Source organism: Bombina bombina, chromosome 4 (genome assembly GCF_027579735.1).
Source record: "Bombina bombina isolate aBomBom1 chromosome 4, aBomBom1.pri, whole genome shotgun sequence".
NCBI classification, from domain to species: domain Eukaryota; kingdom Metazoa; phylum Chordata; class Amphibia; order Anura; family Bombinatoridae; genus Bombina; species Bombina bombina.
Genome location: NC_069502.1, coordinates 369,998,645 through 370,026,304, shown reverse-complemented (window position 1 = coordinate 370,026,304; position 27,660 = coordinate 369,998,645). Strand labels below are relative to the sequence as shown.

General features: G+C 38.6%; 1 protein-coding gene across 1 annotated transcript in view; it reads left to right on the top strand.

The window, feature by feature from the left end:
* Positions 1–27,660, top strand: part of TNIK (TRAF2 and NCK interacting kinase) — a 949,249-nt gene that overhangs the window by 455,528 nt on the left and 466,061 nt on the right. The window contains 2 exon segments of the mRNA XM_053710136.1: positions 12,349–12,439; positions 13,121–13,251. Coding sequence (XP_053566111.1) covers positions 12,349–12,439; positions 13,121–13,251 — 222 coding nt within the window.

The window sequence follows — 27,660 nt, the reverse complement described above, 5'->3', positions numbered from 1 at the left end:
TTTCTCTGGACAACCTTTTTAAGACCATCCTGGGTGACTGTGAATACAATACGGACGCAAGTCTGTCAAGATGGGGAGCTGTTTGGGGCACCAAGAAGGCAGGGTCTGTGGACGCAGGAGGAGAGCTCCTTCCTGTTCAACATTCTAGACCTTCGGGCAATATGAAATGCTCTAAAGGCTTGGCCCCTACTCGGTTTGTCCCAATGTATCTGTTTCCAATCAGACAATATAACCTTGGTGGCTTACATCAACCATCAGAGTGGAACAAGAAGCTCCCCTAGCAATGAGGGAAGTATCTCAGATTCTGGAGTGGGCGGAGACCCACAACTGTTTGCTGTCAGCGATCCACATTCTGGGTATGGACATCTGGGAAGCGGAATTTCACGGCAGACAATCCGTTCATCCGGGGGAATGATCTCTCCATCCCGAAGTGTTTGCGGAGATATGCAACAGGTGGGGAACGCCGGAGATAGATCTCATGGCGTCCCGTCTCAATACCAAGCTACCCAGATATGGGTCGAGGTCTAGGAATCCTCATGCGGAGCTAATAGATGCATTAGCGGTGCCTTGGAGTTTCAATCTAATTTCTCTTTTCCTGCCATTTCCACTCCTTTCTCGAGTGATGGCTCGAATCATACAGGAGCAGGCGTCAATGATACCGATTGCTCCTTCGTGGCCGCGAAGGATATGGTCGCGGATCTAGTGTGGATGTCATCATCTCTTCCTTGAAGGTTACCTTGTCGCAGTGATCTGCTGGAACAAGGCCCCTTTCTTCATCAAGATCTAGATTCTCTGAGGCTGACTGCGTGGAGATTGAACACTTAGTCTTAGCCAAGAGAGGGTTTTATGAGAGTGTTATTGATACTCTCTTTCAAGCTTGTAAGCCGGTTACTCGTCGCATCTATCATAAGGTGTGGAGGACCTACTTATTCTGGTGTGAAGAGCATGGTTTGTCCTGGCACAAAGTAAAGGTTGCCAGGATTCTTTCTTTTCTCCAGGATGGACTGGAGAAGGGCCTCTCAGCTAGTTCCTTGAAGGGACAGATTTTGGCCCTGTCTGTTTTTACTGCACAAGAGGCTCCCTGGGCTTCCGGATGTTCAGTCTTTTGTTAAGGTTCTGACTAGGATTAGGCCGGTGTTGAGATCTAATGCTCCTCCTTAGAGTTTAAATCTTGTTCTTATAGTTTGCAACGGGCTCCGTTTAAACCTATGCATGAGGTTAACATTAAGTTGTCTTGGAAGGTTCTTTTTCTACTAGAGCTAGAGTCTCTGAGATTGCTGCCTTGCAATGTGACCCTCCTTATCTGGTGTTCCATGCTGATAAGGCTGTTCTACAAACTAAGTTAGGACTTCTTCCTAAGGTTGTCAATTTGCAATATCAATCAAGAAATTGTGGTTCCTTCCTTATGTCCTTATCCTTCTTCATCAAAGGAATGTTTACTGCATAATCTTGATGTGGTTCGTGCCTTAAAGGTCTATCTTTAGGCTACAAAGGAATTTAGACTAACTTCTTTGTTATCTTTTCTGGGAAGCGTAGGGGTCAGAGGGCCTCTTCGACTTCCTTATCTTTTTGGTTGAGGAGTATCTTCTGCTTAGCATATGACTCAGTGGGTCTTAAGCCTCCTGAGAAGATTACCGCTCATTCTACGAGAGCAGTGGCTTTCTCTTGGGCCTTCAAAATGAGGACTCTATTGATCAGATTTGTAAGGTGGCTACCTTGTCCTCCTTACATACTTTTTCCAATTTTTACATGTTTGATGTTTTTTGCTTCTGCTGAAACAGCCTTCAGGAGAGAGGTTTTGCAGGCTGTGGTGCCCTCAGATTAGGGACCGCCTCTCTTTTTTACCCTCCCGTTAGCATTCAGTGTCCTCTGGACCTTGGGTATAATTTCCCACAAGTAAAGAATGCAGCTGTGGACTCTCCCTGTATTAAGAAGGAAAACATAAATTATGCTTACCAGATAATTTCCTTTCCTTCTGTATAGGGAGAGTCCAACCTTGCCCTAAATTTTAATTTATTCTTCTGGCACATTTTTCACCCTGATATTTCTCCTTCTGTTCATTGTTCCCTCAGCAGAATGACTGGGGGGATGAGGGAGGTGGGGGAGGTATTTGCCTCCTCCTGGTGGCCAGGTTCAGTATTTCCCACAAGTAAGGAATGCAGCTGTGGACTTTCCCTGTACAGAAGGAAAGGAAATTATCTGGTAAGCATAATTATGTTTTTCTGCGAAACCATCCGGACTAATGCTAACAGTTCCTAAGCAATCAGTGTTGACGAGTTTCACTGCTTGCTTTCACTCACTCAAGTCCATGTCAGGAGTGCTGCTATATGACTTTCACACTTGAGAGGCTGTGTTCTATTCCACAGCATGGATCCTGGAGGTAAGATTGTTTCAATTTTTACACATAAAGTGCTATAACAGGGTCACAGAGTGGCTCCTTTGTATACCTTGATAGGATTGAGGGTTAATATCCTCTGAAGGGGGTTTATTGAATAGTTGGGGTTAATTAATCAGTGTATTAATTATTTACATGCTTATTTGTGTGATTTTTTTTCCTGGGCTGATAGACTGTGTTTTTGACTGGAACAAACCGGTTTCACTTTTAAGTTTCACTTTCGTTTTTGAAAGTGTTGCACAGCTCCTATTACTTGCTGTACTTGTAATAACAGGGGAAGTACTGTCTTACACGCCATGTGACCGGGTGTGGTATATGTTCATTTCCTACATTCTGGCTGAGACTTGAACCTGAGGAGAGCGTTTCCTCTGTTAACTGTCTGGGTCTAGGAGGTGGTGCAGGTTTTTATATTATAAAGCGTTTTTATTTGTGTCCTTCTGTGGGTATAACCTGAGCTATGGAGGACTCTGACATGTTCGACGGTACTCCTTCTGTACTAAATCATTCCTGTTTATATTGTGAGGAGGCCGTTGTTTTCCCGCCCACTCAGTTATGTTCCACATGCCTTAACACGGTTATAAATTCTAGGAAGGGTGAAAAGCCTACTAAGGCTCTTATTCCTTCTGAGCCATCTACCTCTCAGGACTCGTGAGATTACTACCCTTGCTACATTATCCACTCCACATGCAGTTCCCCGTAGCACATCTAATCCTCCATCCAGAGGGGGCCTTCTTTCTGTGGACTTTGCCGTGCAGTTACAAACAGCAGTGTCTGTGGCCCTCAGTGCATTACCTCACTTTAATAAACACAAGAGAAAGGTTAAACATAGCTCTCCTGACCCGGAGTCATCTAAATATTTATCATATTTAGCTATTATGTCCCAGTTATCCAATGATGAGTTAACCTCTGTAGCTTCAGAGGGTGAACTTTCTGGGTCGGACTCCTTAGCGTCTAAACCTCCTGCTGCGGAGGAACCGTCCTTTAGATTTAAAATTTAGCACTTGCGTTTTTTATTAAAGAAGGTTCTGTCTACTTTAGAGGTTCCAGAGGCCCACTACCTGAAGAACCTATGATACCTAAATTAGACAGAGTTTACGAAGACAGGAAAGCTCCTTTGACTTTTTTCTGTGCCAGTTAAGATGGTGAACATTATTAAGACTGAATGGGAAAGAATTGGTTCTTTCTTTTCCCTCTCGTCTACTTTTAAAAAGTTGTTCCCGGTTCCGTACTCTCAACTGAATTTGTGGGGCTCCATTCCTAATGTGGATGGTGCTATCTCTACGCTTGCTAAGCGTACTACTATACCTCTTGAGGATAGTTCTTCGTTCAGAGAACCGATGGATAAGAAAATGGAAACCTTTCTGAGAAAGATGTTTCAACCGGCGGCTGCAGTTGTCGCAGCGACTACCTACTGGTGCGACTCTTTGTCGGAACTCATTGAGGTGGAGTCTCCCCTCAAGGATATTCAAGACAGAAATAAAGCTCTAATTGCTAATTCTTTTATCTGTGATGCAAACATGAAAGTTATTTGCCTAATTGCAAAGGCCTCTGACTTTGCAGTCCTAGCCCGCCGGGCGCTCTGGTTGAAGTCTTGGTCTGCGTATATGAATTCTAAGACCAGACTCCTTTCTCTTCCCTTCAAGGGAAAGCTTTTATTTGGTCCATGCCTGGACTCCATTATTTCTACGGTTACCGGAAGCAAGGGTGCCTTCCTACGGGAAGATAAGAAGAACAAGTCTAAGGGAAGACAATCTTCTAATTTTTCGTTCCTTTCATTCTGACAAATCCCAATGACAACAATCCTCCTCCAAGCCCGAGCAACCCAAGAGTACTTGGAAGCCGGCTCAGTCCTGGAATAAGTCCAAGCAGAATAAGAAGCCCGCCGAAAACGAATCAGCATGAAGGTGTGGTCCCCGATCCAGGATCAGATTGTGTAGGGGCAGACTGTGTCTTTTTTTCAGACGCATGGTTCAAAGACGTACAGGATCCGTGGGTCCTGGAGGTGGTATCTCAGGGATACAAGATATGCTTCAAGGGGCAGATTCCTTCTCTCAAATCTGTCTACCAGACCAGAAAAAAGGGATGCCTTTCTAGGGTGCATTAGGGATCTATCCTCCTTGGGAGTTGTTGTCCTGGTGCCTATCGAAGAAAGAGGTTTGGGGTTTTATTCAAAACTTTTTGTGGTCCCAAAGAAGGAGGGAACTTTCCACCCAATTCTGGACCTAAAGTGCTTAAACAAATTTCTCAGTGTCCCTTCCTTCAAGATGGAGATAAGTTTCATCCTTCCTTTAATTCAGGAAGGCCAGTTTATGACCACTATAGATCTGAAGGACGCTTACCTTCATGTTCCAATCCACAGGGAACACTTTTAGTTCCTGAGGTTCTCATTCCTGGACCAGCACTTCCAGTTCATTGCCCTTCCATTTGGCCTAGCTACTGCTCCAAGAATCTTTACGAAGGTTCTGGGGTTCTTCTAACTGTTGCCAAAACTCAGGCTATTGCAGTAACCCCGTACTTGGACGATATTCTGATGCAAGCTAAACTTGGAAAAGAGTACTTTTATCCCAAGTACCAGGGTGGAATTCCTGGGTACTATAATAGACTCCATATCTATTAGGATATTTCTAACAGACCAGAGACGTTACAAGCTAACGTCGGCATGTCTTGCCCTCCGGACCTCCTTGAGTCCCTCTGTGGCTCAGTGTATGGAGGTTATTGGTCTCATGGTGTCCTGCATGGACATCATTCCTTTTTCCAGGTTCCATCTCAGACCTTTACAACTGTGCATGCTGAGGCAGTGGAATGGCGATCATTCTGATCTGTCTCAACAGATTGTATTAGACAGCCAGTCGAAAGAATCGCTCTCTTGGTGGCTCTGTCCAGATCATCTGTCCCTCGGGACATGCTTCTTAAGACCATCCTGGGAGATTGTGACTACGTATGCAAGTTTATCCGGATGTGGAGCTGTTTGGGGTACCAGGAAGGCACAAGGGTTGTGGAGGAGTCCTCCCTCCCGATCAATATTTTGGAACTACGGTCAATCTTCAAGGCTGGGTTCCTCCCAGTTTATCAGATTCCAATTAGACAATATAACCTTGGTGGCTTACATCAACCATCAAGGGGGAACGAGAAGTTTCTTGGCGATGAAGGAAGTATCTCAGATTCTGTAGTAGGCAGAGGCCCACAGCTGTTCACTGTCAGCGATCCACATTCCAGGTTTGGACAGCTGGGAGGCGGATTTTCTCAGCAGGCAATATTTCCATCCAGGGGAATGGTCTCTCCATCCCAAGGGGTTTGGAGAGATATGCAGCAAGTGGGGGACGCAGGAGATAGATCTCATGGCGTCCTGTCTCAATACCAAGCTACCCAGGTACGGGTCGAGGGATCCCCAAGTGGATCTAATAGATGCACTAGCAGTGCACTGGAGGTTCAAACTCGTATATCTTTTTCCTCGATTACTGCTTCTTCCTCGAGTGGTGGCCCGCATCAAGCAGGTGCAGGTATTAGTAATCCTGATTGCTCCATCGTGGCCACAAAGGATGTGGTTTGTGAATCTAGTGGGGATGTCCTCATCTCCTCTGTGGAAGTTACCTTGTCTAGGAGACCTGCTGATACAAGGTCCATTTGTTCACCAAAACCTAGATTCTTTGCGTGGAGATTGAATGCTTAGCCAAGAGGGGTTTCTCTGAGAGTGTCATTGATACTCTTATTCAAGGTCGTAAACAAGTTACGTGGAGGACCTACTTATTCTGGTGTGAAGAGCGTGGTCTTTCTTGGCACAGAGTTAAGGTTGCCAGGATCTTATCTTTTCTCCAGGATGGGCTGTAGAAGGGCCTTTCTGCTAGCTCCCTGAGGGGACAGATTTTGGCCCTGTCAGTTTTATTGCACAAGAGACTGGCTGAGCTTCCAGACATGCAGTCCTTTAAGGCTCTGATTAGGATCAGACCTGTGTCTAGATCTGGGGCTCTTTCTCGGAGCCTAAATCTTCTTCGGGTTTTGCAACAGGTTCCGTTTGAGCCTCCAAATTCCGTTGACATTAAATTGTTATTTTGGAAGGTTCTCTTTTTATTGGCTATTGCCTCTGCGTGCAGAGTTTCTGAGATCTCTGCTTTGCAATGTGAGCCCCCTTATCTGATTTTTCATGCACATAAGGCAGTTTTACGTACTAAATAGGTTTTCTTCCTAAGGTTGTGTCAGATCGCAACAACAATCGGGAGATTGTGATTCCTTCCTTGTGTCCTAATCCTTCTTCATCATAGGAACTCTTACTTCACAATTTTGATGTGGTTCGAGCCTTGAAGTTCTATCTTCAGGCTACTAAGGAGTTTAGACTATCTTCCTCTTTGTTTGTTGTCTATTCGGGGAAGCGTAAGGGGCGATGGCTACCTCGATTTCCCTATCTTTTTGGTTAAGGAGTGTCATCCGCTTAGCTTACTGGACAGCTGGACATTGTCCTCCTGAGAGGGTAACGGCTCATTCCACTAGAGCAGTGTCTTCCTCTTGGGCCTTTAAGAACGAGGCCTTTATGGATCAGATTTGTAAGGCGGCTACCTGGTCCTCCTTACATACTTTTTCTAAATTTTACAAGTTTGATGTTTTTGCTTCGGCTGAAGCAGCTTTCGGGAGAAAAGTTTTGCAGGCTGTGGTGCCCTCAGAAAAGGGTCCGCCTCTTCCTTTTTGTTCCCTCCTGTTATTCATTCAGTATCCTCTGGAGCTTATGTATAGTTTTCCCAACAGTAAGGAATGAAGCCGTGTACTCTCCCTATCTTAGGAAGGAAAACAAAATTTATGCTTACCAGATTAATTCCTTTCCTTACGGATAGGGAGAGTCCACGGCCCCCACACATTTTTTCTTGTCTATAGGCGGTCCCCTATCATTTATTTTATTCTTCTGGCACCATTTATGCCCTAATGATTCTCCTACTTTTCCTTGTTCCCTCGGCAGATTGACTGGGGTAGTGAGGAAGTGGGAGGGATATTTAAGCCTATGGCTGGGGTGTCTTTGCCTCCTCCTGGTGGCCAGGTGTTGTATTTCCCAACAGTAAGGAATGAAGCTGCGGACTATCCCTACCCGGAAGGAATGGAATTTATCTGGTAAGCATAAATTTTGTTTTTGTTTTTTAAATTACCACATTTAAACCTCAGAGAGGGACAGGTGTAATCATCAGAGACAGAGCTGAAATTGTAAAATATATTATAATTTTGTTCATGTGCATTTTTTCACTTAATTTTTAAATATGCACAATATATGGATAACTTAGGCCTAGTTTATCCTCCAGACCTGTCATAAATACCTACAGGCTAACTATTAGATTCCGCAAACACCATATCCCAGTTACAAAGTAACATACAGAGGTCTATTTTCTATGCTTCTATGAACCAATACATTTTGGGAACCAGTGCTGTATATAGTTTATGAATATTGTGTGCAGTACTCCTACCACAGAGGGCGCTGTGACATTAGTCTCATTGCTTACAGTATGGGGTTTTTCTGCAGTTTTCGCTGGTCTTTTGTTACACTGAAGTTTAGCAGTATGAGGTCAGGTATGGGAAAGTCATGATATGTAATATATAATACCAGGGAGGGTAGGAGGCAAAGGGTGAGGAAGAAAGGCAGTTCTATAGTGTAGCACAATTTGTAATATGTGTAATTCCCCCATTTATAATTGCTTAGCACATGCTTAACACATCAGGTTTTTCCTGTGCTGTAACTGGAATTCACTGAGCATACAAAAAAGAAATCCAGATTTGCTGGGACATTTCTGGGTCTATTAACCTATTGCTATCAATCATTTCAGCAACAAAGATAAAAACATGAAAAATTACCTCATAAAATGCCAACTGCTTGTGGAACTTTCAGTAGTGTTTTAACAAGTCATTAAAGGGACATGAAACCCAATTGTTTTCTTTTATGATTCAGATAGAGTGTACACTTTTAATCAACTTTCCAGTTTACTTTTTTTTTTAATAAAATTTGCTTTATTCTGTTGTTACACTTCACTGAACGAGCAGCAATGCACTACTGGGAGCTAGCTGAATACATCTAGTGATCATATAAGATAAATATGTGCAGGCACCAATCACCAGCTAGCTCCCAATAGTGTTGTAGAATGTTTTTTTTTTTTATAACTGTTAAAATGTTCTTTAATGATAAAATTTTTTTGAGTGCAATGTCCCTTTAAAGTGATTAACACCCCTTGCATTTGTGTAAAATCTTTGTCCCACGCTCCCTAGAGAGACCAAATAGCAAATTATGGAACCTAGGTTTACAAAATGCTGCAAATTGCGTAAACTAGCTATATGATTTGCAGGTTACATATTTTGCTTCACTAGGGAGCGTGGTAAAAGAACATTTTTTACACCAAAGCAAGAGATGTTTAATGTTCTTTTAAATGAGATAAGCAACATTTTCTTTGCTATTAATGTTTTATTAGTTACTCTATCTGAGTGGGGGGGGGGGGGGGAGAACAGTGCTTTTAATATTTCAGTTTTGGTAAGAGGTAAAATAAAAGAGAGGGTTACAACTTTATTGTAACTTGACAGGGGGATAGGCTGGTAATTACAAAATGTGTTAATTTATCCCTCCTACAGATAACGATATTTCCTTCTCTGTGTGTGTCTCACCTCAAACTGTGACTAGAGCTTCTTGTTAGTGATACAAACTCTGTAAGCAATGCTTACAAATTTATCTCCCAAAATCCGCCACAAACATTATTTTGAATTAAATGATGGCAAAGAATATCATTAATAACCAGAAACAATGCTTTCTAATTAAATGTGTGTGTGGTTAAAAAAAAAAAAACTTCAGTTTTACATGTTGTAAAAAAATAAATGTATATTAAAGGGACAGTAAACCTACCAAATAATATTATATAATTCTGCAGAATTAGTCACAGTGCGTTCGATCATGCCATTAAACTAAATGTAGCCCACTTCCGCTCTGGTCTGGTAGTTGGAGAGAGCTACATTCAGTTTAATGGCATGATCTGGCACACTGTGACTAGACAGCGTGCCCGAGATGCGCTTAGGAAAAAAACGTCCAGTAGAGCCTGGAACGGCGTTCTGTAAATTTCATTTTCGTAGTAAAATATTTCTGCAGTCCTTTGCTTTAGAAAGCTGGCGCTAAGCTAATGTTACATAATTCTGCACTATGTGCAGAATTATATAACATTATTTGGTAGGTTTACTGTCCCTTTAATCTCCTGAGGAAAAAGCAAATTCAGTCAGCCTGAATAATGATGCTGATTTTGTTTGTATGTCAAATTGTTTCTACCAATAGTGAAATGAATTGTAGTAGGATTAGGTTACGTAACTGTTCAGCCAGGGCATTCATGTCTGTAACAAAAACAGCCCATTCGACATTTGTTCAGTACCTTTGCAGGCAGCATGTGGGTGTAAGCTTCCCCTGTAAAGTGCTACAGATTTATTGTAGGAAGAATATATGCTGTGTCCTTGAAGAGCTAATAAACAGCAAGGACGCTTTTTTCCCTGTGCCCTGCACTTGCATTCTAAAATGTGGTTTAAAGTACAAATATTGTGCTCTAATAGCCTCATTTACTGGTTTTGTAACACTTGGACATCAGAGAAAAGATCTTCAAGTTGTTAACTATCTAAATCTATATTTCTGAACTGAATTGCTTACTTGGCTACTATATTTATTGTAAGAGGTACCGTAGGGATTTTAGTTTAGAAGCATTAGGTTTCAGTGGATTCCAATCAAAACTGAAATGCAATAATACACATACCTTGTATAGATTAGTGCATTTCAGTTTTGATAGAAACATTTTTGCAATACACATGTAATAACTAAAATGCTTCCACAAAAAGTTGTCACAGTGAGCTATTGTACTGTGCACGGGCTCATCTAGCATATCTAGATGTGTTATGTGCACAAACATTATAAACAGTGCGTCTTCTAAGATTGCTAGCGATCTCTTGTGTTGCATTGATGGATAATTTGTTTACATGATACTGCTCACTGAGCAATGTAATAAATTAAGAATACACCTACCACTATGGATACGCTCGAAACGCGTAAGAAGTTTCCATTTACATGAGCTTATCTGGATTTTTTTATCTTTTCCTCTGTGATTACAAATAAAATTTGTTTTATACTGTGAAACCCGACTTTCGCATTGATTGACTGCTCACTGAGCAGACACATTGTTTAAAACATTTGTGCATTGAGCATATTTTGATATGCTACATGTGTTCTTCACAATAATGGCTCGCTCTGAATCCAGTGGGATTCTAGAGCTTTTTTGGAGAGCTTCCACACACCATATATCCAGCTGCTTGGCAGAGCATGAGCTACCCTTCGCTACTTGTGTTTTCAGAGGTAGCACCTCCAGAACCCACATAAAACCGTCACTGGCAGAAACAGTTACAGCTTTTATTGGGAGCATTATTGTGAATATATTTTGTAAAATATCTTTTAAGGTACAACCCTAGTGTAGGTGTTTTTAAGAATATTGTGATTAGTGCTTGCTTGTTATTGTAAGGTAATGAACTGTGCTATATCTCTGTTGTGTTATACCATACTCATCAAGTGGCACACACCAAAGCTAGCTATGAAGCTGAAATAAGTTTATCCTTGGTTAAGCACTCATACATATTTACCTGAAGACTTGCTGATTACCCTATAAAATGTGTGTATGCTGATGGTCACTCTGTTAAGGGCCGAAAATATATGTTGGCCATGTTTCATGTGGGGATCTTGACTTACCCAGGAAAGCTCAGCTATGTGTTTTAGCCCTCTGAGGCAGCAAAGAGGTTGTAATTATTTCATTGTCCCTGCCTGCTTAAAGGGATATGAAATCCCATTTTTTTTTTTCGTGATTCAGATATAGCATGCAATTTTAAGCAACTTTCTAATTTACTCCTATTATCAATTTTTCTTTATTTGAAAAAGCAGGAAAGCTTAGGAGCCATCCCATTTTTGGTTCAGAACCCTGGTTGGCGCTTGTTGATTGATGCCACCAAACCTCCAAGAGCTTTGTTTCGCCAGGTGCAAAACAAAAAAATGGGGTGGCTCCTAAGCTTACATTCCTGCTTAAAAAAAGATACCAAGAGAACGATGAAAATTTAATAATAGGACTAAATTAGAAAGTTGCTTAAAATGATATGCTCTAGCTGAATAAAGAAAGAAAAAAATTGGGGTTTCATATCCCTTTAATGGTGTTTAAGAAATAAAAAAACTGGTAGTTTGCTGAATTCATATCTATGTTACAGTGTCGAGGTAATATGAATTCATACAGAACACTGTATAAGGTAATATTAGTTTCCTGTTTATGAAATTTGAGTATTATGTACAAGAAATTATTCAAAATTAGAAACTGTGAAACAGAAAAAACTTTACTGACTTGAGCTGACACACAGTTACGCTAACTAAAAGCACTTAAACTATTTCTATAATTTGACAGTTCCAAATGAATCTGTTATTATTTTTTTTGTTTTATATGTTTTTTTAATGTGCAAAAAATGCACAGGGAAAGGTTTCTCAACACTAAATGTGTACTAGAGCAGTGCAAGTCTATAAGAATTGATAGAGAGTTGAATGATACATTTTGTTCCTTAGTTTGTAATGTCAGTTTTCAAATGCTGCATTAAATGGTCAATTGTTTTTGAGACATTTAACATTTATTGAGACAAACAAAGCCAGATAATAATTTGTTGTTTACAGCAAATTTAACAACTCATTTGCCCATCCCTAGTGACCATTATAAGGACGTGGGCACTCCCTTTATGGGCCTTTGGATCATACTAGCTGCCCATCACTGATCTAGAATGGATATTTACACTTGTGCTTTGAATTTAGAAGAGCTGTAAATCTATATAAAGACTAAATTACAAGTGCACGTCTTATATAAAAAAAATCAATTTTCAGGTGACAAAAATGCATTTTTGCCCTGAGATACACATTACAACTTGCGTTTCTTCATCAATCTCCCCAGGGCTTGAGTCATCTGCACCAGCACAAAGTGATTCATCGAGACATTAAGGGGCAGAATGTCTTGCTGACAGAGAATGCTGAAGTTAAACTAGGTAAGGACGGAATTTTAATTAAGAGCGGATGCCAAGAAGCTTAACTGAAAATGGGATGAGAGCATCTGATCTCTTATGGATAAAATGTATTTATTTCTTAGTCTACAGTTTAAAAGATATAATGTTAATGCTTTATTAAAATGCATATTGAATCTATTCCATATAAGCATGATAGCCCTATTAAATATACAGTTGTAAGCCACAATTCAGTGTTTGCTTCATAAATAAGGTGCATTTTATACATTTTGCAACCTACCATATTGTGATAAATATTGAAAAGATGGAGGGGTAGCCAGTCATGAGATTGCTTACCAATGACGTACAAATAACGGGAAATGTATTTATTTAGTGGTTATCTGAGTACTATCCTTCCCAGGCATCTCAATGTCCATTTTATGGAGTTTCATTTTTTTAATAGGAAATTCATCTTCCATCATGTAACTTCCAAATTTCTTGAGTTGTGATTACATCTTTAAAATAAAGACTGTTTGGGAAATTGTCTGCCATATGTATGTGTATAGGTAACCTAAAACTAAAAGCTTGGTTTCTTTTGTCATTCTAAATATTGGGTGACATGATCCTCTCCAGTAAGTGTTATTAGACACTGACTTAAATAGTTATGTCTGTCGGCACATCCTTTTAATGTGTACTCTAATCAGTGTTCGTAATTTCCCCTTCCAGTTGACTTTGGCGTTAGTGCACAGTTAGACAGGACAGTGGGCAGAAGGAACACTTTCATTGGAACCCCTTACTGGATGGCACCAGAAGTTATTGCCTGTGATGAAAATCCTGATGCAACGTACGACTTTAAGGTACTCATTTGTATTATTCTGTAAAGGTGTTATTAATATGATATACTTTAAATCAGGGATAACTTAATTTTATTATTATTATCGATTATTTGTAGAGCGCCAACAGATCCCAGTCCATTCACCTTCCATGGATTAAAAGTACATAAGTGGCATCTAAAAAGAGAGAAGTGTATTAATACAATTAGAAGCATTCTTGCAATATACATTTTGCAAATCTGCTTATGTTAAAAATGATTGCCACTAAAAGGCTAACCTTTAATATTTTGTTAAACTGATGGATGGGTGTAGGTTTCATGTACATGCAATTGTATCTAGTTAATGCTCTGTGGGCCAGTCACATCATGCCACTCTAATTTATTTACCTGTACTCAATAAGACTTGTCTAAAGCACCTTTAAAGATTATGGACTAGATCAATCAAAAGCGCACAGTGAGTTATCTTTTGTGCAAACTTGTGCAAAGAATAAAGCACAATTAGGTATTCAAAGTAGGTGGTGTAATATTTTAATTAAAGCATCTTAAGGTGGCTGAGACCATTTTACTATCCTATACTTTTAATGGATATAGCAGAGATTGCTATTAGTGCGCTCATATTAAGAGTGGTGAGTTAAGTGTTGAGCTATAGTGTAATCCAAAATACCTCTGTAAAATATAACACTTTTTTTAGACCTGAAGTAAACCATTATTATTAATAGTATAGCACAAAAGTACTAATACTTGCGCACCATCAGCTTAGCGCACCCTAAGTTTAGCTCGACAGCGATATCCAACATTAATTTTAGTGCATTTAGTGGACTTGAAATATGAGAACAAAAAAATCGAAGCACTATTGATTGTGCTCAAGAGATGCTAACACATAATAGTGCTGATATTTTTGCACTACACTTGTAATATAGGTCTGTGTTTTGTAAGTTTCTATAGTGTCATTGAAAAATAATAATTATATTATTTGTTTTTCATGATTTACATTACATTGTACTCATAGTCTGCCTATAGATCCTATAGATATTCATATAATTAACAGCTAATTAAACTGAGACCTATCATATGCTTATTTCTAAAAGTCTCATGTAAGCAGACTTTATGTAAATTATCTTAATGTCTCTAAACTATAAAGTCAATGCTGTTGAAAGAAGACAGAAGTCCATTGAGTCCAACCTATACAGATCATGTGTGATATACAAATAAATAAGCTCCAATTGAGCTTAAATTAATACCATTAAAAAAATGACAAATTTAACACAAGCAATAATATCCCTTTCTGTTTCTAGAGATAAATGTAGCTGAGACATTTTTAAATGTATCTACGGTATTGGCATTCACTACGTCCTTGGGCAATAAGTTCCACAATCGCTCTTATTGTGAAAAAAACATTTACGTTGCTGGAGATTAAACCTCCAAGTAGCAAAAAAGATTTGTTCCAGCCACCAATAGTTAAAAAACCTTTATTTCTTCATATAGGGTCTTTTGACAAACATACAACGTGACTAAGGACCTATAGCAGGTCTGAAACGTTGTATGTTTGTCAAAAGACCCTATATGAAGAAATAAAGGTTTTTTAACTATTGGTGGCTGGAACAAATCTTTTTTGCTACTTGAAGTATTTGCAGGATAAGGCAGATCCTGGGTTCCGTGCCCCACAAGCCACATATCTGTTGGTGCTGTTTTCCACACTTTGCTTTGAGGAGATTAAACCTCCTCCAGCCTTAAATTATTGTCACAAACAGTTGCCTTAGAATAAACAGATCTTCCGCCAACTCTGTATATAAGCTTTGAATATATTTATATAAAATAATCAAATCACCGAAAACAGACCCAGTTTGGCTAAGCTATACTCGTAGTCTAAATACTCCAATCCTCTTATTAGTTTGTGGCCTGCAATGTTTATTTTTGAAAATTGGTCCCCAGAATGGCACTCCATTCTCAAGGTGAGGTCTTTTTGGGGATTTATATAGTGACAGAATTATGCTTTCCTCCCTTGCATCTATACCTTTTTAAATAAATGCTAGTAGCTTATTCACCTTAAAAGCCGCTGCCTTGCATTGTGCAGCCATTCTTAGCTAGTTATCTATAAGTACACCAGATCTCTTTCCTCCTCTGTTTTGTTAAGTCTAGTCACATATTTTTTTTTTTTTTTTTTTTGGTTTCACACTCACTATTCAAAGGAATAACACACCATTGATGAACTTTTATTTGATGAACTTTAACTAGACACTCTAAACAGTATCAGGTCTCACATGATGAACTTCTATTAGACATTAACTGGTTTCACATTTAGTTGTATATGGGAATCATTTGATACCAATTCATTTTTATTATAGATTTTATTATTTTATTATTGATCCATATTTCTTTCATGTAATTAGCAAGAGTCCATGAGCTAGTGACGTATGGGATATACATTCCTACCAGGAGGGGCAAAGTTTCACAAACCTCAAAATGCCTACAAATACACCCCTCACCACACCCACAAATCAGTTTTACAAACTTTGCCTCCTATGGAGGTGGTGAAGTAAGTTTGTGCTAGATTCTACGTTGATATGCGCTCCGCAGCAGGTTGGAGCCCGGTTTTCCTCTCAGCGTGCAGTGAATGTCAGAGGGATGTGAGGAGAGTATTGCCTATTTGAATTCAATGATCTCCTTCTATGGGGTCTATTTCATAGGTTCTCTGTTATCGGTCGTAGAGATTCATCTCTTACCTCCCTTTTCAGATCGACGATATACTCTTATATATATACCATTACCTCTGCTGATTTTCGTTTCAGTACTGGTTTGGCTTTCTACAACATGTAGATGAGTGTCCTGGGGTAAGTAAGTCTTATTTTCTGTGACACTCTAAGCTATGGTTGGGCACTTTTTTATAAAGTTCTAAATATATGTATTCAAACATTTATTTGCCTTGACTCAGGATGTTCAACATTCCTTATTTTCAGACAGTCAGTTTCATATTTGGGATAATGCATTTGAATAAAACAATTTTTTTCTTACCTTAAAATTTGACTTTTCCCTGTGGGCTGTTAGGCTCGCGGGGGCTGAAAATGCTTCATTTTATTGCGTCATTCTTGGCGCGGACTTTTTTGTCGCAAATTTTTTTTTCTGTTTCCGGTGTCATACGTGTTGCCGGAAGTTGCGTCATTTTTTGACGTTCTTTTGCGCCAAAAATGTCGGCGTTCCGGATGTGGCGTCATTTTTGGCGCCAAAAGCATTTAGGCGCCAAATAATGTGGGCATCTTATTTGGCGCTAAAAAAATATGGGCGTCACTTTTGTCTCCACATTATTTAAGTCTCATTTTTTATTGCTTCTGGTTGCTAGAAGCTTGTTCGCTGGCATTTTTTCCCATTCCTGAAACTGTCATTTAAGGAATTTGATCAATTTTGCTTTATATGTTGTTTTTTCTATTACATATTGCAAGATGTCCCATGTTGAAGCTGAGTCAGAAGATACTTCTGAAAAATCGCTGCCTGGTGCTGGAGCTACCAAAACTAAGTGTATCTGCTGTAAACTTTTGGTAGCTGTTCCTCCAGCTGTTGTTTGTATTGAATGTCATGACAAACTTGTTAATGCAGATAATATTTCCTTTAGTAAAGTTACATTACCTGTTGCTGTTCCTTCAACATCTAATACTCAAAGTATTCCTGATAACATAAGAGATTTTGTTTCTAAATCCATTACGAAGGCTATGTCTGTTATTCCTCCTTCTAGTAAACGTAAAAAGTCTTTTAAAACTTCTAATTTTTCAGATGAATTTTTAAATGAACATCATCATTCTGATTCTGATAATGGTTCTTCTGGTTCAGAGGATTCTGTCTCAGAGGTTGATGCTGATAAATCTTCATATTTATTTAAAATGGAATTTATTCGTTCTTTACTTAAAGAAGTCCTAATTGCATTAGAAATTGAGGATTCTGGTCCTCTTGATACTAAATCTTAACGTTTAGATAAGGTTTTTAAATCTCCTGTAGTTATTCCAGAAGTTTTTCCTGTTCCTGGTGCTATTTCTGAAGTAATTTCCAGGGAATGGAATAATTTGGGTAATTCATTTACTCCTTCTAAACGTTTTAAGCAATTATATCCTGTGCCATCTGACAGATTAGAATTTTGGGACAAAATCCCTAAGGTTGATGGGGCTGTCTCTACTCTTGCTAAGCGTACTACCATTCCTACGGCAGATGGTACTTCCTTTAAGGATCCTTTAGATAGGAAAATTGAATCCTTTCTAAGAAAAGCTTACTTGTGTTCAGGTAATCTTCTTAGACCTGCTATATCTTTGGCGGATGTTGCTGCAGCTTCAACTTTTTGGTTGGAAGCTTTAGCGCAACAAGTAACAGATCATAATTCTCATAGCATTATTATTCTTCTTCAACATGCTAATAATTTTATTTGTGATGCCATCTTTGATATCATTAGAGTTGATGTCAGGTATATGTTAGCTATTTTAGCTAGAAGAGCTTTATGGCTTAAAACTTGGAATGCTGATATGTCTTCTAAGTCTACTCTGCTAGGTCAGTTTCTACTTCCTGGGCGTTTAGGAATGAAGCTTCGGTTGATCAGATTTGCAAAGCAGCAACTTGGTCTTCTTTGCATACTTTTTACTAAATTCTACCATTTTGATGTGTTTTCTTCTTCTAAAGCTGTTTTTGGTAGAAAAGTACTTCAGGCAGCTGTTTCAGTTTGAATCTTCTGCTTATATTTTCAGTTTTTTTCATTATAAAATTTAAACTTTATTTTGGGTGTGGATTATTTTTCAGCGGAATTGGCTGTCTTTATTTTATCCCTCCCTCTCTAGTGACTCTTGCGTGGAAAGATCCACATCTTGGGTAGTCATTATCCCATACGTCACTAGCTCATGGACTCTTGCTAATTACATGAAAGAAAACATAATTTATGTAAGAACTTACCTGATAAATTCATTTCTTTCATATTAGCAAGAGTCCATGAGGCCCACCCTTTTTGTGGTGGTTATGATTTTTTTGTATAAAGCACAATTATTCCAATTCCTTATTTTTTATGCTTTCGCACTTTTTTCTTATCACCCCACTTCTTGGCTATTCGTTAAACTGATTTGTGGGTGTGGTGAGGGGTGTATTTGTAGGCATTTTGAGGTTTGGGAAACTTTGCCCCTCCTGGTAGGAATGTATATCCCATACGTCACTAGCTCATGGACTCTTGCTAATATGAAAGAAATGAATTTATCAGGTAAGTTCTTACATAAATTATGTTTTTGTTCAATATTGTGTAATACCGAGTTTAATCCACATCTGTGTTATTTATGTATTAAATTTTAAGTGTAAACTGTTTGATCATTGTATCCTACCTATTTTACATTCCCTGTTTTACTCTCAAGTCAGGGAGTTTTAAAGTTATATATTCATTTTTATGTCCATTTGTTTATTAAACCATTCCCTGCCTTACTATACATTAGGCGCTCCTTAGCATCTTTTACTTACATCCTATACTCGTAGTCTAAATCCTCCAATCCTCTTATTAGTTTGTGGCCTACAATGTTTATTTTTGAAAATTGGTCTCCAGAACTGCACTCCATTCTCAAGGTGAGGTCTTTTTGGGGATTTATATAGTGACAGAATTATGCTTTGCTCCCTTGCATCTATACCTTTTTAAATAAATGCTAGTAGCTTATTCGCCTTAGAAGCCGCTGCCTTGCATTGTGCACCCATTCTTAGCTGGTTATCTATAAGTACACCAGACCTCTTTCCTCCTATGTTTTGTTAAGTCTAGTCACATTTATTAATAGTTTGCCTGCATATTTTTACTTCCTGCCTTTAAAAAATAAAAATAATAATGATATTGGTGGCACATTTTCCACATGTGCAAATTTCACCCCTTTATTTTTATGGGTGTTAGAGATTTTTTTTTTGTAGAACTGGAAACATGGGGCATAGCAAACCAAGCACCGAAGAAGCAGAGATTAATACACAGTGTGGTCTCTTATGGCAACCGCTGCTGAACTTCTCTGCTTTAGTATAATTAACTGTTTCATAAAGGTGTTTTACAAGCCTTATAGTGTTTTGATGGGTGAACACTCATCTACAGAGTATATTTACCTTACTTACTGAAAAATGTTTTCATTTCCAAGATACCTAAAGGCATATTGAAGTTCTAGTGATTTTTTTCGGTCCCAATTCCAAAACGGAATGATGCCATCTTTCACAAAGGTTGCATTGATTTTATGCCTCTGAAGTAAGATCTATAATCAGCAAGTCTTTTTATGCTTTTTTTTTTTTTGTCTGTAAAATTAATTTGTGAACAGAATCACTGTAGCTGTACACATTTCTTTTAATTGCTAAATAAGACAAGTGAGACAATTAGAAGATGGTTATTCCTCTCTTATAAAACGCACTCATTTCTAGACAGGATCAGGAAAACACTGGGAGAGGGGTAGAATCTCTGGACCTGATAAATCCTAGTTTTTGATCTTCAGTTAAAACATATGAAGTGTAATCCTATTAAAATATTATAATTTCTTGTTGAAACATTTCAGATTGATTTTTTTTTTTAAAAACCCCATGCAAGAAAATCATGTTGTTTGATTACACATTCTCAGCAACATTGCAAATGGAAAAGCACACTTTTTACTTGATGTAGATCATTAAGCTTTTTTTTAATGGAGACTATATGTTTTTAAGGTAAATCAGAAACAAAGTTACAGTAATGTATTAAGTAGCTCCAATAAACCACTGAATGTAACCATTTTTTTTATTTCTGTCACTGTGGGTGTTACTAGGAAATAATCACACTTACAAAGGCAAAAATAAGCAACTGGCAACCGCAGGGAAACTTTGGGGTCCACTAAAAAGAACCCTACTGTGTCTAATGCAATAAACCAGCATGCCACATTTTCACTCCAGAATACATATTACCACAGTTTTGCTCCACAAAATACCTAGTCCTCCAGCACTCAATGTGACCCCCCCCCCCACACACACACACACACACTATCATGATAGTCCAGGAAGATTCAATGGACTACAATGTTGGCCTTGGCAGGGGGTGAACTGGTTGCCTGTCATTGGACTAAAATGAGAATCTCCCATAATTGAGAAGTCCAAGCCAGAACAGGTATAAACTATTCATATATCAAGTACACAACATTAGTTATAGTGTGTAAAAATGTGTGATAGAAACTCCCTTCAGAAACTCCCTTCAGAAACTCCCTTCACTGTAAGTAAATTTGAATCAAATACAACATTGTGTATAGTAAAAAAGTTATATTGTACAACTGGCAGCTAGCTGCTTATTGGTGGTGCACATATATACCTCTTATTGGCTCACATGTTCAGCTAGCTCCCAGTAGTGCATTGTTGCTTCTTTTACAAAGGACTCCAAGAGAATGAAGCAAGTTTGATAACAGAAGTAAAGTGGAATTGTATGCTTTAAATTATGGAAACAAACTGATAGATTACAAGTTTTGTGCTAAACGGTGCGAAACTAATGCCACAAAAGTTGCGTTACTCTCCATAGCGCTGCCATTACGAGTTACTGAAAAGCCTCCTTGTGCGTGCGATATGGTGGCGTTAAGCTCCATACTGCACAAAATCCAAGGGCTGCTTTGACATGCTCATGCACGCTTTCCCCTATAGACATCAATGAGGAGACCTGAAGTGCGGAATAAAAAATCTCCGTAACGCAACACCATTGATGTCTATGGGGGAAAAAAGGTTACGTTTAAACCTAGCACCTTAACATAAACCCCAAGTCTAAACGCCCCGACATCGCTGACACCTAAATAAAATTGTTAACCCTTAATTTGCCGCTCCCGACATCGCTGACACTAATAAAATTTATTAATCCCTATTCCACTGCTCCCCGATATCACTGCCACTAAATAAACCTATTAACCCCTAAACCTCCGGCCCTCCACATCGCCGCTACTAAATAAACCTATTAACCCCTAAACAGCCAGCCCCCCCACATCGCAAAACACTAAATTAAACTATTAACCCCTAAACCTAACACCACCCTAACTTTAAATTAAAATTACAATACAACTATCTTAAAATAAGTTAAATTACCTGTGAAATTAAAAAAAACTAAGTTTCAACTATAAATTAACCTGTAAAAAAGAAGAAAGTTCCTTTGTAATTTCTTGAAAAAAAAAAATGTTGTTTCTGCCACCACTGGAGAATCATTTGAAACAAGAGGCTGCATAAAGTGTAAGAGCAAATATGTGGTCTATTTAGTTGAATGTGTTTCCTGTAATAGACAGTATGTTGGTAGAGCTACAAGAGAGGTGGGCACGAGGGTGAAAGAACATTTGGCTCACATCAATAAGGAAAGAGCAGTTTCTGCTCTATCAAGACATTTTTTGGAGGTACATAATGGCGAGGTTGGATCCTTCAGGTGGCAGGCTATAGAATTGATCCAAAAACCCCCCAGGGGGGGCGACAAATTCCACATTTTGTCACGACAGGAAATTTATTGGATACACAAATTGGGTAGCCTGCTACCTGTTGGATTCAATTCTGAGTTCGACATTATTAATTATTGGAATAGGTGAGCTCTTCGGCTCCTGTAGGCCTCTGGTCTCCAACTTTATATAGCCCTGGGTGGTATAACCCCGGGTGGTACCATAATTAGAACCTGTAGATACAAATATGTTTAATAAATCACCATACGGATACACCTATAAATATATATTTTAATTTTTTATAGATTAGAAATATATACTTATTATCCTATGGGAGTCTCAAATTGGCCCCAAGCTCCAGGGCTCCTTTAAAGAAGGATTTGGTGTTCTAACAGATTAATGTTTAATAGATGACAGTCAAATGTTTACCGGTTTGGTATATTTATTTGACATGTACATAAACAACACCGAATAAGTAATTAAGAAAGGAGATGCTATTCCCAGTGTTTGGTTTAACTTGTATATCTAATTCCATATATACATAGTGTTAATACACAATGCTTTAATCTCAATTTATAACCCCATTTGATTAGATCAGTTTCTATTAGGTTTTCAAAACGAACAATTATATTATGCTCTGTTTGATATTTACCACATACTCTAATGTGTCTTATTGTTGAAGTTAAGTAAGATAACAAATAGTTAAAATGGGAGGTATTGGATCCTCCAATAGGGGGATACCATTTCATTTATATGTCCTGCACACCAGGTAGTTTTTAATGTTTATGACTACGGTCCCAGAGACCGAAACCGGTCAAACTCTTTCTCTCATTTTTTAACTCACAAGGAGCACTTGTTTGTTTCATGGATCCACAATAAAGACTTTTTCTTTTTTATTTATCTCAGCTCTGTGTCATTTTCAAGAAATTACAAAGGAACTTTCTTCTTTTTTACATATTTTACCGTTGAGTACTGGGACTCCGCTCAGTATTTGTTTCCTTTGTTACCTGCTGGAACTATTGGCCTATCACCTTACCTCCTATTTGGTGGGAGGAGCATCTGGGCTTGTGCAGCTAGCAGTCAAACATTTCTACAAGCCGCCTGAAACACGCTGGGATAACCGCCGAACTTCAGTAATAAGAACTGCTACAACCGCGGGATATCCAATACAGATCAGCCGTGACGAGCGGCATCAACACCGGAGCGCAAGGTACGTCAGACGCTCTGGGTGTCATCTGTAAGAAAGGAAGAACCGCGAACGGCGATACTCACTGAAGAGACGCCGAGAATCAGGAGCAGCGGAGGTGTAACCAAGTAACACTTGTCATTATTTACCTTGTTTGCAGTACCTTAGCTGGCATAGTGGGAATTGTTTATTGTGAATGGTGTATCAATTGGTGTAAGACACGTTAAGGTTCATACAGCCTCTGAGAGTGTCACCACTGTGTTTATATGTATACAGCCTTTTTTAAGCACAATTCTCGCTGCACACTGTCAGCTATTTTTGGACTGATTTGGTTATGATTATGATAGTTACTATATGGTTGCTTACAGCGTTCAATGTTTTTGATATGGACATAATGATTGATAACTGCTAGCTGCTTGTTGCAAAAGTAACGGCCCAGTTACTAGCTCCCAGCACCCACCATTGACTGTCTGAGAACTTTTGATCCACAATTTTTGTATCACATTTATATATATAAATTAACCTAACATAACTATTCTAATAAAATTTAAAAAAACTACCAATTAAAAAATCTAAATTACAAATTTAAAAAAACTTAACACTACGAAAAAAAATTAAAAAAATCTAAAATTACAAAAAATAATAAAAATTAAATTACGAAAAATAAAAAACACTAAGCTTACATAAAATAAACGAAATTATCAAAATAAAAACAATTACACCTAATCTATAGCCCTATAAAAATAAAAAAATCCCCCCCAAAAAAATAAAAACACCCCTTAGCCTACAATAAACTACCAATAGCCCTTAAAAGGGACTTTCGTAGGGCATTGCCCTAAGTTAAACAGCTCTTTTACTTGTAAAAAAAAACCTAACTCTAAAAAAAACCTAAGCTACCCATTGCCCCTAAAGTTTTTGTATGGGCATTCAGCTCTTTTTCATTGCCCTTAAAAGGGCCAAAGCCCTATTTAAAAAAAAAAAAAAGCCACCCAAAAAAATGAAAACAAACTACCCCCAGAATATCTACTCATGGTTCCTGAAGTCCGAACATCCATCTCCATCCAGGCGGCGAGAAGTCTTCACCCAGGCCGCGATATCGTCATCCATCCCGGGGGCGTCTTCTATCTTCATCACGGTGGAGCAGAGTGGGGCCATTCTGGTAGCCGAAGACATCCTGCGCAGAGCGTCCTTTTCATACGGTCACCGCCGTACACTGAAGTTGAATGCAAGGTAGCCGGTTCAAAATGGCGTACCTTGCATTCCTATTGGCTGATTTTGTTCTTCAAATTCAAATCAGCCCATAGGATGAGAGCTTCTGAAATCCTATTGGCTGTTCAAAACAGCCAATAGGATGAGAGCTACTGAAATGTACGGCGGTGACCTTATGAAGAGGACGCTCCGCGCAGGATGTCTTCTGCTGTCAGGATGGCTCTGTTCAGCGCCGCCGGGATGAAGATAGAAGACACCCCCGGATGGAGATGGATGTCCAGACTTCAGGAACCGTGAGTAGATATTCTGGGGTTAGTGTTTAGGTTTTTATTTTTTATTTTTATTAGGGCTTTGGACTTTTTTAAAAGAGTTGAATGCCCTTTTAAAGGCAATAAATGCCAACTGAATGCCCTTTTAAGGGCAGTACCCTTACAAATGCCCCTTTAGAGGCAATGGGTAGCTTAGGTTTTTTTTTAGAGTTAGGATTTTTTATTTTGGTGGGTTGGTTGAGTGGTGGGTTTTACTGTTGGGGGACTTGGTAAAAGAGCTGTTTAACTTAGGTCAATGCCCTACAAAAGGCCCTTTTTAAGGGCTATTGGTAGTTTATTGTAGGCTAGGGGGTGTTTTATTGTAGGCTAAGGGTGTTTTTATTTTGGGGGGCTTTTTTATTTTATAGGGCTATTAGATTAGGTGTAATTGTTTTTATTTTTGATAATTTCATTTATTATTTCTTGTAATCTTAGTGTTTTTTTATTTTTCGTAATTTTAGATTTTGAATTTTTTTATATTTGTAATTTTCGATTTTTAGTATTTTTTTATTTTATTAGAATAGTAATGTAAGCTTTATTTTTATTTCACAGGTAAGTTTTTATTTATTTTAAGGTGATAGGTTTAGGGGTTAATAGTTTAAGTGTTTTGCAATGTGGGGGGAGGGCGGCAGTTTAGGGGTTAATAGGTTTATTTAGTGGCAGCGATGTGGGAAGCCGGAGGTTTAGGGTTTAATAGATTTATTTAGTGGCGGCGATGTGTGAGGCCGAAGGTTTAGGGGTTAATAGGTTTATTTAGTGGCGGCGATGTAAGAGGCTAGAGGTTTAGGGGTTAATAACTTTATGATAGTGGCGGTGATGTGGGAGGCCGGAGGTTTAGGGGTTAATAACTTTATTATAGTGGGGGCGATGTCGGGGAGCGGCAGATTAGGAGTTAATAGCTTTAATATAGTGTTGGCAATGCCGGGGGGCGGCGGATTAGGGTTTATTAGGTTTATTTAATAGTCGCGATGTGGGTGGGCGGCAAATTAGGGTTTAATACGTGTTAAATAGTGTTTGCGATGCGGGAGGGTGGCGGTTTAGCGGTTAATAGGTAGTTTATGGGTGTTAGTGTACTTATTAACAGTTTAGTTATGAGTTTTGTGAAACATTTTTGTTGCGCAAAACTTATAACTACTACTCTCAGATGACAGTATGGAACGTGTCGGTATAGGCTGTAATGCAAGCATTTTAGCCTCAATGCACAACCTGTAATACCGGCGCTATGAAAATCCCGCACTCAAACCTAATTTTTTTGAGTGCGGAATGGACGTTGCGTTACAGGCTAAAATGCTTACGGTATAGTAATACCGACACGACTCGTCATATGTTTTACTGGCCATTACGCTGGAATTGCCATTTTTTCAGCGTTAAAAGCTGTAACGCAAAACTCGTAATCTACCTAAAACTGTGTTTCATTTCCTTTTAAATAGAAGACTGTGTGTTTGAATCTATTTATCCGTCTTGAGTAGAAAATCACTATGTAAAAAATGCAATAATATAGTTATAAATCATTGCCTAAAAATAACAATTTCTGTCTTGTTTGATACTAGTGAGGAATTCAGAGTATTGTGATTTGATTAGCACTTAGTTGTAACTTTGTTATATGCTGCTGGGAAGACTGTGAGGCCCTAGTGCTTTGAAATGTTGGTTTTTGCTCTCTATATAGTGCAATTGGTATGTTAGGTGCCACTACTTCTGTCCTGGAAAAGTGTGCTTGGCCACGTTAATGTAGAATAGATCACTCTTAGAAATGGCCTCTATTTTCAAGTTCAGAACAATGTATTGGCTAGATTACGAGTTTTGCGGTATGAGTGAAAAAGCAGCGTTAAGGCTCTTTTTCACTACCACTGGTATTACGAGTCTTGCAGGTATATCTGTACCGCACACTTTTTTTGGCCGTAACGCAACGTAACTAACGCAGCTTTCCAAAAGTCCTTTTTCAATGGGACTTCCTTTGCGCCAGTATTACGAGTCTGCCTGGGAGGCCAAAAAGAGAGCGGTACACCCTATACCGTCAAGATCCATACCGTAAACTGAAAGTCAGTAGTTATGAGTTTTACGCTGCAAAGCCGTAACATAAAACTCATAACTAAAGTGCTAAAAAGTACACTAACACCCATAAACTACCTATTAACCCCTAAACCGAGGCCCTCCCGCATCACAAACACTAAAATAAAATTATTAACCCCTAATCTGCTGTCCCTAGCATCGCCGCAACCTACATTATTGTTATTAACCCCAATCTGCTGCCCCCAAAATCGCCGCAATTATACTAAAGTTATTAACCCCTAACCCTAAGTCTAACCCTAACACCCCTAACTTCAATGTTATTAAAATAAATCTAAATAAAAGCTACTATTAACTAAATAATTCCTATTTAAAACTAAATACTTACCTGTAAAATAAACCCTAAGATAGCTACAATATAACTAATAGTTACATTGTATCTAGCTTAGGGTTTATTTTTTATTTTACAGCTAAGTTTTGTATTTATTTTAACTAGGTAGACTAGTTAGTAAATAGTTATTAACTATTTAATAACCACCTAGTTAAGATAAATACAAATTTACCTGTAAAATAAAACACTAACACCTAACCTTACACTAGAATTAAATAAATTACATTAAATACAATTAACTAAATTGCAAAAACAAACAAACACTAAATTACATAAAATAAAAAAGAAATGATCAAATATTTAAACTAATTACACCTAATCTAATAGCCCTATCAAAATAAAAAAAGACCCCCCCAAAATAAAAAAAACCTAGCCTAAACTAAACAGCCAATAGCCCTTAAACGGGCCTTTTGCGGGGCATTGCCCCAAAGAAATCAGCTCTTTTGCCTGTAAAAAAATAATACAAACATCCCCCCCAACAGTAAAACCCACCACCCACACAACCAAACCCCCCAAATAAAAGCCTTCCTAAAAAACCTAAGCTCCCCATTGCCCTGAAAAAGGCATTTAGACAGGCATTGCCCTTAAAAGGGCATTTAGCGCTTTTTCTGTGCCCAAACCCTAAGCTAAAAATAAAACCCACCCAATAAACCCTTAAAAAAAACACCCCTCAAGATCCACTTACAGAAGACCCGACATCCATCCTCAACGAAGCGGCAGAAGTCCTCAGCGAAGCCGTCAGGAGTCTTCATCCAAGCTGGCAGAAGTCTTCATCCAGACGGCATCTTCTATCTTCATCCGGCGCGGAGCGGCTCCATCTTCAAGACATCCGGCGTGGATGCAAAAAGAGTAAATTTTAACCGTTTTGTATGAATACCTTTTAATCTATCTTACAAAATACCACCTTAAATTATAACTCCTATTATTTTATTTCATGATTCAG